Genomic DNA, 15,638 nt, shown 5'->3' on the forward strand with positions numbered 1-15,638 from the left:
TCTTGCTCCTTGCCGATGTCAGTAAAAGCTAATAATTATATTACTTGTGGGAAGCAAATACCTCATAAGGATTTTCATTTGTACTGTATTCATTGCCTAGGCCCTGATCACAACGTGCCTTGCTGTCAGTTTTGTGCTAAATTTAACCAACGCACTATTAAGCGTCGGTATATTTTTGCTTCTAAATATTTTGGATCAAGATTTAACTACCCTGAAATGTCGTCTGTTAGCAATCCACTAAAAAACGCAAAGAAAAAGAAGAGACAGACTGTCGAGGTCCAAAACCGATGACAAAGCTTCTCCTAAGCCAGTCGCCGGTTCGCCGGTACTCGGTGAGGTGCTTTCGCAGCCCCTGATACCCGCTACTTTTGAGTCGCAGACCTCTACCTAGACCCATTTGAAGTCCGGTATGTTGTGAGATTCGCAAAGTATTGAACCCGCGGATGTTTCTCCCTTGGATGGGTCTGGAGCCACTGAGTAGGCACCGGCTTCTGAGGGTGTTTTCAGGCCTCAACATTTTTATATTAAACTGACGCCATCAACAAAAACAAGGTCAAAAACAACCTCTATGTCTAAAAAACTGACGCATGAGCCACGTGCTCAGGCCCCTATGCCTAAAAAACAAATTATCAAAATGGCTGAGGATTTAATTACCTTGATCAGGGGTTCCCGACCCCCCCCCCCCCGCCCCCCCTGCTAAGAGGCCTAGGCAAGGCACTGATTATGAATCTTCAGATCAGGTTTCCATTTCTTCCGATTCCTCTTCTGATCAGGAATTTTCCATTCCACCTTATGAGGATTCTGATGCAGAGGAATCCATCCCTTCTGCATCTCCTCCTGAGGATTACTCTTTTGGAGAGACTTTGCATACTTTAAGGGAACATTTTCACTGGGAGAGTCAGGACTTCTCTGAATCAAAAAAGAGGTTTAGAGATTTCCTTCTTCTTCCTCAGCATAGGCCTTTGGCAATACCTCCTGTTTTAGACATTGTTGATGATGTGTTCTCGGAATCGAGCATGGCTCCTGATTCCTTGCCTCCGGCTCCTAGTAAGCCAGACAGATATTACAGGGTTCCTGACTCCCACAAATTTCTTTTCAAAAATCCTGCTGCTGATCCTGAGACTATTTCTCAGGGTCCCAAGGGTGTAAAGGCTTCTACAGCCAAAAATCCTACCCCTTCTGATAGAGATTCCAGGGTGCTGGATAGATGGGGTAAGAAGGTTTATACGTCTGCACCTTGGCAATCAGGGCTTTAAACTGTCAATTTCATATGCTTAAATATCAACAGCATGTTATCGGCTTACTGAAACAGAAAATTATGTTGATTTCTGATTGTGTGGAAATAAAGAGTTACAGGATTTATTGCATTCAGCAAAACAGGTTGGAAAGCATACTTTGCAATGTAGTTTTGATTCCTTGGAGGCCTCTTGTAGGGCCGCTGTTACTGGATCTGTGATAAGAAGGCATGCTTGGCTCAAGGAGCAAAATCTGCCTGATCATGTTAAAGCTAAATTGTTGGATGCCCCTTTGCAGTATGATACTCTGTTTGGTAATAAGGCAGAAGAGGTTTTAAAGAAAATGGAAGACCAAGCTAAATCTATGCAAACTGTAAAATATTTCTTGCAAGTGCAGCCACCCAGGTTCAGTAGGCACTGGCCTGCTAAAAAATGGTCCTTTCCTGTGTCCAACAGAGCCACTCAAGGCAAACCCAGGCGCTCAAAAGGCTCCAGATATCAATCACAGGGATCTTACAGATCAAGCAATGGGGTGCCTCCACCTCCAAATCTGGAGGTAACAAAGCACAACCCTACAGTAAGCAGTCTCAATGACTTTCCTCTACCATCTCCAAGCACTTATCTTTTGGCAGCCCGCTTGGGGGGAAAACTAGCACTTCATGCTCAAAATTGGCAGTCAATAACTCAGGACAAGTGGGTATTAAACATAGTATCCCAGGGAAAGGACAAGGATTTTATTCAAGACTGTTCCTGGTACCCAGAAAAGACAATTCATGGAGTCCAGTACTGGACTTATTGATTCTGAACACGTTCCTGGACATTCCAAAATTCAAAATGTTGTTTTTACAACAGCTACTGCCTATGCTAGGCAAGAATGCTTGGTTAGTAACTCTAGACTTAAAAAGAGGCATACCTGCATATCCCAATAAGGGAATCTTGCAGAAGATACCTCCGGTTCAAAGCAGGTTTTTTGCATTACCAATTCTCTGCACTACCCTTGGCTTATCTACTGCTCCCAGGGTCTTTACAAAGTGCCTGGCACCAGTAATTGCATTCTGCAGACAAAGAAACATTCAAATTTACCCTTATCTGGACGATTGTCTCATTCAGGCAGAGGACAAGGACACTCTTCTTCAGCATCTGGCGTTTGTAAAAAGGCTTCTGGCATGCCTAGGGTACACCATAAATGAAAAGAAATCACAACTGGTACCCTCTCAAATAATTACATTCCTGGGTGCATGCTTGAATACAACTGCCTAGATGGCTTACCTCACGCCAGACAAACAAATACAATTGGCAACATACTTCAATCAAATGGCAACAAAAACCCAGTTATCTGCAAGACAAATTCTGCAGACTTTGGGGTTTATGACATCCTGCATTCTACTAATTCCAAATGCGAGACTGCATATGAGGAAACTTCAATGGTACCTAAAAAGTCTATGGAGTCAGCATTGTCACAGCCTGGAAATGATTCCTCTCATTCCCTGCTTAAAACATGAGTTTTTTTGGTGGGCAAAGACATGTCACCAAAGCAAGGGACTGTCATTCACTCTACCCTCTGCCACCCATACCCTAACTACATACGCATCAGACCATGCTTGGGGGGGGGGGGCCCACCTGGCAGGGAGATGCATTCAGGGCAAATAGAGCCCAAACCAAATGCATCTGCATATCAACCAGAAAGAGATGCTAACTGTTCAGAATGCTCTGACAGCCTTCAAGTACTTACTTCATCCAGGACAACTACTGATAAAGACGGACAACACCACAGTTATGTGGTACATAAACAAACAGGGGGGTACCCATTCCTACCCCCTTTGCAGACTAGCCATGGCCTTGTGGAACACAGGCTTGACTTACCAAATACGTCTTCAAGCTCAATTCCTGCTAGGAAAGCAAAATACTCTGGCAGACGACCTAAGCAGAACTCTTATGGACCCGCACAAATGGAAACTGGATCCACAAATCTTCAGCATGTTAGCACAGAAATGGGGAAACCCAGACATAGATCTATTTGCCTCTCCCCAAAACTATCAGTTGGACAAATTCTGCACAAGAACTCATCACAAAAAAGCATGGAAAGTGGATGCTCTATCCTTCAGCTGGAAAAACCTATCAGTCTATGCCTTTCCCACTCTGCCTCTACTCTCCAAGGTCTTATTAAAAGTCAAACTGGAAAAAACAAAAATGATTCTAATTGCTCCGGACTGGCCTTGCCAACACTGGTACCCGCTTCTAAGGAATATGTCACACCTTCCTCCGTGGTGCTTGCCTCAAACACTTCATCTACTGTCTCAGCAGAACTATCAAATTCTGCACATTCAGCTCCAAACTCTGAATCCTGCAGCATGGCTAATCAACTAATTATTCAAACCACATCTCTCAGTAAACCTGTGATGGATATCATTTTGGAAGCCAGAAGGCCTATACTAGAAAATCTTATGCTGATAAATGGAAGAGATTCTGTGCTTGGAACCAAGCACAAGGAATAGACACAGCAAAGCCCAATATTCCTCAGATTTTACAATGCTTAACTGAGATGCTTGACAAGGGGTTATCCTTTTCTTCAATAAAAACTCATGCCTCTGCCATCTCGGCTCATTACAACACAGAGCCTCCCATCTTTTCTCATTCACTGCTAAAACAGTATCTCAGAGGGGCCAAAAATTTAAGGCCTCCCAGGAGAGCACCATCTCCTGCATGGGACCTCAATTTTGTGCTGGAAAAACTCACCCTGCTTCCTTTTGAACCAGCAGCTACTGTGGATATAAAAATTCTATCTTGGAAGACAGCTTTTCTTTTGGCAGTCACTTCAGCTAGAAGGGTTTCAGAACTACAGGCTCTCATGGCAGTGGAGCCTTTCATTATATTTTACCTGGACAGGGTGGCCCTTAGGATAAACCCTTCCTTTATGCCTAAGGTGGTATCCAGTGTGGCTCTTAACCAGACCATTCACCTGCCAACTTTTTTCCCAAATCCGCAGAACAAGGGGGAGCGGATTCTGCATTCATTGGATGTGCACAGACAATTAAGATTCTACTTAAACAGGACAAAATCTCTAAGAAAGTGTGAGCAACTACTGGTAGCATTTGCTGCAGGATCAGAGGGGAAGGCTATATCAATGCAGACTATTTCTAAATGGATAAGCCACTGCATTCGTTCTGCTATTTGCACCATGGTAAACCTGTGCCCAAGGGGATCGAATCCCATTCCACCAGGGCTGCCTCTACTTCAGCAGCTTTTCTCAGAGGGGTCCCAACCAAAGACATTCTAGACGCTGCTACTTGGAGCTCTGTTCATACATTCACAAAGCATTATCATTTACCTCTCCTCTCTAAATGTAGGGCAGGCTTTGCCACTGCAGTCCTGCAGGGCCTTATAGCTGCTCCTAATGCTGTTTAGTTCCATCCTCCCATCCATAGCTTTGGGATTCTACCCAAATGTAATGACTGCAGCAGTGAAACACGAAGAACATAGTACAGTTGTGTACACTTACCATAAATGTAGATGTTAGCGTGTATTCACTGTTGCAGTCCGGGTTACCCACCCGCCAACCCCCATTCTATACCTTTTCTTTCCTTCACTATACTCAAAAGCCTTTGGTGTATTTGCTTTTAGTTGAAGGTAAATTTTATGTTTCTAAGGTGCATTTATATATTTACAGTTTATTTATATATATTTTGCTCCCCATTTGGGGAGCACCTGACATCTGGGGCAAGAAAAACTGATTAAATTGGTGTTGGCTGCATGTTTTATACCCTGACGACCTGACGTCATGTAAGAGGAGACAGCAACCGATGCAAGACCCAAGTCTTTGTTATTCAGGCCAGCTGAGGGCAGCCTGCCAGCAGATTACCCAAATGTAATGACTGCAACAGTGAATACACTCGAACATCTACATTTATGGTAAGTGTACACAACTGTACTTTCCTGAATGAGATAGGTTCCACTGCCAGCCTTGTTTGATGAACTTTTGTTCTCCTTGGGACTTGATCTACACTATTGACAGACTTGTCCATTTGACTTTTCAAGTGGCTAATTTAGCAGTTGTGAAGTTTTTCTCTTGTGTGCCTTTTTGGAGTGGCCATTGTATCTGTCTGGCAGATTTTAGAGCTTTAGGATTTCATTTGTAGAGAACATTATTTTATCTTCTGTGAGCTGTGTTTCTCTCAGAATTAGCAAATGTTTTCTCTGAAAAGTGGCTAAAGTGTATACTGGTGAGGGGCTCATATCCTGAACTTTAATGCTAACTGCACATTTGTAATATTTGTGGAGTACAGGGCTTATACAAGTAACACACGCGCAAGTCTGATTCTCTGTAGAGATGACCTTGTGATTCCAGTCTCTGTGTCCAAATGAGCTTCCTTTGTCTGCACATGTGGCTTGGGCTGTGAAGTAATTTTAGGGCATCAGAACTTCTTTGGCACAGAGAGCACTGCTTGTCTATAGAACTGAATTTCTTCTGTGGGATGTGCTAGGCACAGAGTATATGAGTTGTCACCTAGGAGAATGAGCTCCTTAGTTTTTTGCAGAAGTAATGTAGTGATAATGCAGTGATGCTCAAACTACATCATTTTCTCAGTCATTCCAGTAGGTAGGAATTGAGGATATCCTTTCCAGGAGGTGAAGTGTTACTAGCCTCACTGCTGGACTGAAATAGTCAAGCTGAACCCCCAGCTGACTTGATAGTCAGTGCAGATTAGTAGATGTTTTGTCCCCCATGTTTATACTTTAGTGTGAGATATGATCCTTTGTGGCAGACTAGTCTTTGGAGAGTTTTAATCATTTTGAGTTCTCCATTTGTTTGAGTAGGAAAGTGGTGCACTGAAACCTGCCTGGAACAGAATCTGTTAATTTGGTTCTCCATTCCCAACATGCATAAATGTACTTAGTAATTGTTCTGCTTTTTATGCTTCCCACATCAGCATTCCTTTTTTCTGCGTCTCCTTCCCTTTAACTAAAACAGGTGCAAATGCAGCCATTTTAACATCAGCGGTATATTTTTACAAAAGTAGCACAGGTGCCTGTTTTGGTGCTTACTTTCACTCAGGCAGTAGGGTATACTTGTGTCTGAGAGCCTTGGCTTTGATCTATGGAAGTTTAGGCATGGACAAGTATCTCTGAAATGAAATGAATTTGTACACATGGCTCTGCAGCAGACCATTTGAAGAGCCCCCCCTCCCCACTGGTAACTGCTTTCTGCTTTGTTTACTGGACAGGAGTTTGCACCCTCTGATGAAGAACTGGAAGCATACCGGAAAGGCGAGGAGTGGGATCCACAGAAGGCTCAAGAAAGAAAGAGACTGAAGGTAATAATATTGCTGTCAGTTCACTCAAAAAATAAATATCTAAATTGATTGGGAAGCCTCATGCATTCTGTGTAAACATCTATGCCCGAGTACTTTTAAATAGTTTAGGAAAAATGGAAAGTATTTTAAAATGTCTACATGTGCGTGAGAGTTCTCTGTTTCTACATTCTAACAGTGTACAATATAAAATTTAAAATTAATAAATGGTTGACCTGATTCCATCCCCTTCTTACACCCATACACTCCTAGATTCATAGTTAAGTACAAGGCAATCAGTGTACAGGCCATTACAAGCCTAGCCAATAAATTATATTCAGAAGATCCCACCTGCCTTGTAAAGGAAAACAAAAGGTAGTCCAGAGTGGAATTTGAGGCTGACCATGTAGTTACAGTATCTTGGTTTACCTTGGAAGGTGGCAAGAGTATTCCTTTACTTGACATGTAGGAAAGTTTGATCTGGAGGTGGGGGATATACTGGAATTTGAATGCATCATTCAGTATCTTACTTGTCTGTTAATGAAGGTTAAGCTTCTTTAACTGTGGGACTGATTTAGAAAGGCTATTTCTAGGTGTACACCTCGTGGCAACTATTTTGTATTCATGTGCAGCCCTATCATGGTGCTATAGCACAAAGATGTGCAGCAGCACCTTTGTGTGATATCTCTGTGGCAGCACTAAATGCTAATGAGACATTCTGGGGGAGAGGCATATGCTAATTAGGCCTGTCTTGTCCCACCAAAATGAATGCAGTAAGGCATTTGCACAGCTGAGTAGTTCGGAGAATTGCTTGACTGCGTAAAGTAACATGATCACTTATGTTAATGAACTCAGCTAGTGTTCACTCATCATAGTGGTAAGTGTTGTGGAATTTAGCTGATAGGTAGTGTTGGGGGTTTTGTGAGCATGTATGAGTGGGTGCATCTGCCTGTGAGGTTGCAGTAGGGGTGTTAGTTAGGGAATAGGTAGCATAGGTATGTGTGGGTATAGGGGACTATCACATCTCCATGCTCCCCTGGACTAATGGACCTCTAGACATCATGCTTACTCTTTATATCCTACCTTAAAGGCATTTTAAAAATAGAGACAACATGGGCCGGGGGGGGACCATTACACACCAGGGATACTCTTCATAGAGTGCCATAAAGGCAGTTATAAAATAAACAGAGACAGTGTGGGTTTGGGGAAAACAGTACACACCAAGAATACTTTTAATATTTTGCTTAAAAGCCACTAAAAAGATTCAAACTTTGCACCTTGCCACCCCATAACGAGGATATTGGTCCTTCTCTCCACTACTAGACACCATAGATACTTGAAAATCTTACTTAAGAGCTGAACAATTAATTGTTCAATGAGCATTTTCCCGCCTTTTCAACAAGTATTTAAACTGAAAAGGCACTCTCATTAAAACATCTGATGAAGCGTGGGTGTCCACGCGAAAGCGCTCATTTTCTGTCTCCAAATAAAAGATTTGTCCTTTACAAGCGTTACCAGTGTGCCTTGATTGGTATTCTACAGCATTGCAGCAATTTTGGATGGTTCTAAGCGTTTGATACTACACTTGTTTCCAGTACTTAGCTTTGCTCTTTTGGTGTGGTATCATTCAGCAGGATAGCTACCTACTATCGGTGTTTTTTAAGAGCTGAACTCTGCACCTTTAACTCAGAAAGCAGGAGTATTAAACCACTATGCTAACTAGTCAGTTAGTGTAGTTGTGTGTTATTACATAGTAATAAGTATGATGCTTTAATGCCTCTCTTGATATAATGCTTGCATCAGTCTTTGAGTTACAAGGGACATTGAGGAGGCCTTGGTACAAAGCCAGGAAGAACACTAAACGACACCAGGGAGGTTCTTTAAATAATTATTGGGATTTACTTAAAAGCTATTAGAGCAGCAGCTCTAGCAGCAATATACAGTCTACAAACACTAACAAGAATGAAAATCTAATGTCTGCCATTATTAACCAACTGTAAGAATCGGTGATTTATGAGGACAGAGACATATAAGAAGGAGACATTAGGGACATCCTAACAATGCAAGGACAAGTAAGAGATATTTGTTTGTCTGAGAGAGAGTGAATGAGGGGAGGTGCTTATGCCAACATAATGCATGGATCTCCAGTGTTAACTACCACAAGAAAGTGCTGATTAGCAATAGCTGTATTTAATGGTGATTCAGAGACAATGCAGATTAGCTGGTAATGTGGCCTTTCCTCATTGTGGCTAACGTCTCTGAAATAAAAATATACTCAAACAGATCCTTTTTACCACTGCCCTTACTGCCAGGGCCAGGGTTAGTAGTATGTCTGGATAATTGAGGTTGTTCACTGTGTTTTAAGTGTTTCTGTCTGTGGAAGCTCTTGGTTGGACTAAATACAGGAGATTTTGTCCTTCCCTCTAGGCCCAACAGACACCCTCCTCTTTGACATCGGCCTGTCTGGGTATATAAGGGTCATTGGCTGTTGTCCTTTTCTCAGTTCTTTCTTGCCATCATAGCCTGATTCAGCCTTCATAGTGTACATTGGTTGTTTCAAAGCCAGAAACAGTGTGCCTAAAGCTAATTACCCATTGGAGAATTTGTTTTTTTCCTGTGTTATTGCTAGTATTTCTGTTAGATGTCAGTAGGGTTGCCACCTTTCGTTGTGGCTAAAACCAGAGTAAAGCCACACCCCTCGCATCACCAGTAACCCTGCCTACCCCACCCCCTCTCCTGCCCATATTCCTCCCATTTTGTGATGTCACAGTTATATCACCTGGTGGGGAACGCCCTCTTTTTCCATTCCTGCTGCCTGTTTTCGGCTGATTTACTATGCTTTTCTGTGGAAAAAAAAAAACGTAAATCAGCCAGTTTACAAACTCCGATAGTCTGTTTCCTTTTTTGAAACAGAATACGGAGTTTGTGCAGTGTTTTCTGGACTACCAGCGAATCAGTTTGATTTCCGGATAGTCTGGAAAAAAAACGGAGGGGTGGCAACCCTAGATGTCAACGGCTTAGACAAATGTTTGTTTATACTGTGGGAAAACAAGTCCATCACTGAAACTTCCATACTCAAGGGCGCCCGCAGGCAGGTGCAAGGGGGTGCACTTGCACCCCCCTGGAACCGGCTGGCCAAGAAATTAATTTTATTTTAATTTAAAAAAAAAGTTTTTTTTTTTAAAGGTCACTCCTCTTTAAGAACGCCCTTTGCATCCCGTCCAGTCGCACAGATGCAACAGGTGTTTGCGACCTGTTTTCATCTTCAGTGTCTGTGCGACCGATGGTTTACGGCTTTGTTTTTCGCAGCTACTGCAAATTTGAATTCCAGAGGACATTCCCACTGCGGACGAACGTAGAAGTGAGAGAGGTAGGTGTCAGATGGGCAATATTGTGTGCCAAGAGACGCTAGAAGCTCACTAGTCCGACCTGACAGCCATTAAAACTAATTTTATAAGTTTGATAAAGTATTATCTAGTCTCCGAGCTTTACAGCACAGCATTTTACATTCTCTGTTCTCTGTCAGTCTTGCACTAAGAATTTATGTGATATGGGAAATCTACAGATAGGAATACATTTTTATAAGTAAACTTGTACAGTGGTGCCGAAGTGTAACAATTATTCACCAATGCATATTATTAAGTAGTTGTTAAACCAACAAAGCTGCATTTACACAATAGGCTTTCAAGTTATTTTATTACTAATAAAGGACAGCAGTGCAGTGTCACAGTAGTTAACTTGTCATATGGCATAGTTCTCAAGTTTAGTCCTCAGTCCTCGTTTTGAAAGTTCGAAATTAAGAAGTAGACGTAATGAGAAGCTCACTTTATCCAAGGGAGTATAACAAAGTTAAGTGACTTTCTAAGAGTCAGACAATGTGGAATTTTATTTATTCATTATTTATGAAAAATGTATTACCAAGTTAGGTCATTGTTCCATATGGACCATTTTCTGGCCAGCCTAGGATATAGCAAAAATAAATTTTCAGAATATAAGGGAACACTATACTTGAGTAACTGAGTGACATAAAAAGGTAAATGTGACCTGAATTAGCTGAACAGCATTAACAAATTTTGCTGGTGATGCATAAAGTATATGATTAACATGATATAGATTAGATACAATATTTACAGTAGTATATAAGAGGCTGGGAGAAGGATTAAGGAGAAGGTTGAGAAGGAGGAAGGTAAAAAGAGTGCAATACAGGATGAAGTACAACTGGAGTGTTTCAAAGTTTTGCATTCTATAGTCCAGCAGTTTAGACACTGTGCTAGACTGATTCTCACAGTGTGGGTTTTTGCTTGTTAGGACTGTTGTATTGTTATTGACACGTAAACAGTCTGGAAGTTAGCAGAGGGGATTACTATTGTAGTTAAGGTTTTGAGTTCCTCTGCCTTCTTTTGCCTGCTGTGTAACTCTGAGTAAGTCACTTATTCAGATGGTTCTCCCAGACTGGGTCTGAAAAGGTGTCCACATGGATCAGTGCACTACCCTGGTTAATAAATACATCAAAATGGTCAGTGAAATAAACAACCCAAAGAAAAGCAGCGTTTAGTCATTATTAACCTGGGCAAAAGGTTGGCATTCTATTTTGTTAATTCTGTACATTTGAATACAGGAAATGTATGTTAAACAATGTTGTACTTTTAGATTCTTAGTGTTGAATCTAGAAAACCACATTCTTTCTTGCTTGTTAGTGTGTCTACTACAGATCTTGAGGAAAATCCTAACTAGACAAAAATTAAAAGATAATTATAATTATGTCATAAATTAAAAGACTATTGTTATCTTCCTGTGTGGTGCAGATACCTAGATGACTTACTTTATATGACATAATGCTAACATCTACATTGCATGGCTTTATGTGCACTTACCACCCACAAGGAAACACGCCTGTACCATGTAGCATGATTGTATGGCTGAAGAAGCTTTAGACAGTGTTAAGGTTGCCTTTCAGAGGCTCCTGCCTTTTTCTCCATCATGGAAGTAGCAAAACCTGAGCACAAATGCTATAACAATAACTGAACTTCCCAGTACAGCTAATTTTGTCTGAATTACGGTCGAAGTAGGTGTGCATACAAGCAGGAGTAGCTGATCTTTACAATAGTGAATATGCTGGCAGAAGTTCAAAAATAGCTGATGTTAACAAAACTGAGTATGTTGCCAGAGCTACAGTCCATGGCGCTGAGGGCATTGATAAGCATAAGTTCAGTCCAGGATTAAAATGTTCTGGTTAATATTTTATATGTTCGTAACTGAACACCAGCTTGAGTGTACATTAGACAAGAGAGATGGTATAGCATTATGGGTTTATCTTGTCCTCTTACTGTATGCAGTGTTTTACTTTCAGAATCATTCAGCTGTTCTAAAGTCAACACCCATTTGTAATGTACAAGCAGAAGCATTGTACATATCAAACCCCAGCTGCTGTGCTCCATAGCAATTCTGTAGTTATATCATTCAAGCAAGGTCTCATCTTTCAGGGACACTGGTTATGGCCTGCCAATAGAGCTGATTTACAGATCTTGTGAAGAAGTATGATTCCCTTTAGTGATTCATTAATGATCACAGCATGGATCCTGGAAGAGATCCACAACTTCTGTATCTTTTTCTTGTCTTAAGTGTTTGCTCATTGTTGATTTAGGAAAGCTACAATCAGCTTGAGCATCCCTGAAGCTCTTGAGTTATGCCTTGTGCATTTTAGACAGCTGCGAGATGCTAGCAGATGTGAGGTATAAAGATTACGAATTTACTCCCCTGCAAACCTGTCCAAAAGTGATTCAGTAATTTTGTTTGCTAACTTTAATTATCCACATCTAGGCTGGGAGCATTTTTGTGTTTTCTCTTAAACTAAGAAACAAAGTAAAAAGGTCAAGTCGACAAAAATGTAAAGAGCAGACATCTAGCTTCCTTTTTTTTTAAATTTAGGATCCACTTAGTTACTGACAGAGGGCAACACAGCAGAGGAAATTGGATGTAGCACCTTTGAAATATTGTGTAGGCAAACATGGGGAATGTTTATTTCCATAATTAGGATGTAAATGAGAATTACTTTTCCTAAAGGTAAGAACGTTCCTAGTGGGCGGTCTACAGGTATAAACAGCAGTAAAGGTAATCCACAGAGGCAACTTTGTGATGTAGAGCAAAGGTGCTGATCTAAACAGCAGTACATTAAACATAAATAATAGTTTAAATGTTTCAGTAGGAGTCTAGGATGTGTGTGCGTATGTGTGTGTGTGTGTGTGTGTGTGTGTGTGTGTGTGTGTGTGTGTGTAAGAAATAGGTAGGTAGGAGTATGTGGATGTAAAAAGTAGGTAGGAGTGTGTATGCGTGTAGGTAAGTAAAGGTAGGGGTGTGTGTATGTGTGTTTTTAAGTGTGTAAGAAGTAGTTCCTACTCAAACAGGGCTGCTTATCCTAGGCAGGGTTATGCAGTCAGCTCCCCACAGAACAGTAATAGCCAGCAGGATTACACTGGTACAAGACTCCAGTGAATATGATATTAGTAAGAAATATTGACAGGTCATGTCACTGTAACTCTTTTTGCAGAAAACCTCTGGTGAAGCTTCTGAATTTGTAACCTTAATCAATAGCAGAAGACAAAATAGCCAAGCCTTCTCCTCCTCTTTAAAAAGAGGCTAACAAGTTATGTGGATTATGTTTGGTTAGGCAAAGAGGATATTTTAGAAACTGTTAAATATTTGTTGTCAGTTCTTCAAACAGGTTTATACACATGCTGTAATGTCCACACTTTGTGCAGCTGTCCAAAAGCACTAGAGAATCAATGCAACTTTAGACTGGACATCCTCATGCCTTTTTATTTTTCTTGTTCACTTGTCCACATACTAGGGAACCCCAGCTTCGAACAAGTGCAGCACTTGTTAGTCTGGCCACTTGTATTACAGTTCGCCAGCAGTCTTTCTAGTTTCTGAAGCATTACATGTATTACAGACTAACAGAGTTACCATACCATTCAGTCTTTTTGTGGAGATTTGTTGTTCAGAAATGTTATAGCTGAGGAGAAGACAGCTTTATTTAAAATTAAAAAGTAACACTTAAAAGACCAGGAAAGCATCAATATGACCTCTTGAACTAAGATTTTTTATTGCTAGAACTGCGGAGCTCTGCAGAACATGCATCTGAATCTGGACTGTTAGAATCCTTGCATCAAAATAGGTATCACATGCAGTGAAAATTACAAGTGTCAAAGAAGAGCAAAGGAACGTTTCACACTTCTCTAAGAACTATTTGTTCATCTGTATATCGTTCAAAACAATTTTCCTGTGCAAAACATTTTAGACAAAAACCTTATAAAACAGTTGCACGTGGGTTTGGCATTGCTAGCAACAGAATAACACAAAGTCAGCACTAAACATTGATTAAATTTTGCATAGCTAGATTTATAGTTAGACATTTATCCTTTGATGGTGACTATTGGATGATTTCTTTCCCTTGACAACATAGTCATTTTGGTGAAGTGGTAAATCCCAGCACCTTGTCATGCCTTATTATCTGTATACTGTGTCACTTAGTAATTTTTGTCATGGAGAACATGACATTTACTACAGGTTTAAAAAGACATGACTTACTAATTTACAGATATGCAGAGAGACATGCACAGTATGTTTAACTGTTATATTCTGGTGTGTATGCATTTTTATTATATGCTGGAGTCTTTGTTGCTGCTTATCGAGAAAAGCTGTTTTCTGGAGTCTAAAGATTAGAAAGAGGTGTTTTATACACTTCAAGGACTGTGACAAGTTATGAGTAATTTACAAATCATAAAAGATTATCTTCTTCCCCTGTCATACTGTATTTTTATTTAATTTATCAGTTAACATTAAGTAATGTGCACTCAGTTGCAGAATAGTATAGTAAATTCACATAGAGTGATCAGGAAAGAGTTAAGTATCAAGTATGTTATGTGTTAATGATTTGAAATTTTGATTTTACAGGATTCAGTCTTGTAAACTAGTAAGCCAAACATTGGTATAGTAGAGTTTATCCAGCATTGTAGATTATTTATCTGTTGCCTGGAACTCTTTAATGGGCAGGCAAAGAAGGGAAGAATGCTGGCAGGTTATCTGCACAGAGGAGTAGTAAGTACTCTGCAGTACGGACACATGAATGTCATTAAGGATCATGTACTGCGGAAACTGTTTTTTTTTTTTATATATGGGTAGGTCACAAGGTAAAGGTCTCTTCTACCATCAGAAGATTACTGTGCTAGCATGTTCTTCTGTTTTTCATGCACTGGAGATCGAGGAGGCATGCAGTGTCATAGCAGATAGAAGCACTGACAGGTAATAAAAGGGGAATAGTAAGAGTGCTGCCAGAACAAGATATGAAAAAAAGAAATAAAAAAGAAACAAAAAGGTACAAGACTCAAAGAATCAACCCTGGAACTGGAGAAATGTTTTGGAAAAAAACTATGAGTATGCATGATGTGGTCAGGACTTTACATACATCTACACACACACACACACACACACACATATATATATATATATATATATATATACACTATATATAGAGAGATAGATATAGAGATACATATTTGTTTGTTAGCTTGTTTGCTAGGAGAAGTCATTCTCATGTATGATGGGGAGTAAATACAAGTATAAAGATATTAGGAACTACTCATAGAGTAAAACAAAATAAGTTTATTTGCACAACACTAGTATACACTTTTGAATTCAATGCTTCATCAGGCAATATTGCCTGAGGAAGCATTGAAAGTGTATACTAGCATTGTTAAATAAACTTGTGTTACTCCATGCGTGGTTCCTGATATTTTTATACTTGCATTTTTGGAATTTTGGATTATATGGATTTATCTCTCAAGAACTGTTTTTTTTTTTTTTTTTTTTTTTTTTGAGGATGATAGGAAATAAAAGCAAAAAGTTCAGTCAAACTGTTCATGTCCCAATTACTCATTCTGAATGTCCAGGATTCAATTATTGGCTGAAGCACTTAATTCTTTCTACACACTCCACGGTATATGTGTATCATATTCCTATGTATTTTAATGCAAAATTATTTGTGTGGCCACTGTTTTGTTCTAGGAAATATTTTATCTAGTCTCTTCAGTTTCATAGCTAATATTGGGAAAACATG

General features: G+C 40.2%; 1 protein-coding gene across 2 annotated transcripts in view; it reads left to right on the plus strand.

Annotated features, from left to right (window-relative positions):
• Positions 1 to 15,638, plus strand: part of SPAG7 (sperm associated antigen 7) — a 382,071-nt gene that overhangs the window by 154,112 nt on the left and 212,321 nt on the right. For both annotated transcript variants that reach the window (XM_044077096.1, XM_044077097.1), the window contains exon 5: positions 6,458 to 6,547. In XM_044077096.1, the coding sequence (XP_043933031.1) occupies positions 6,458 to 6,547 (90 nt within the window). The remainder of the gene's footprint in view (positions 1 to 6,457; positions 6,548 to 15,638) is intronic.

The sequence above is a fragment of the Protopterus annectens genome, chromosome 7.part0, assembly GCF_019279795.1.
Source record: "Protopterus annectens isolate FY-2018-M chromosome 7.part0, PAN1.0, whole genome shotgun sequence".
Taxonomy (NCBI): Eukaryota; Metazoa; Chordata; order Ceratodontiformes; family Protopteridae; genus Protopterus; species Protopterus annectens.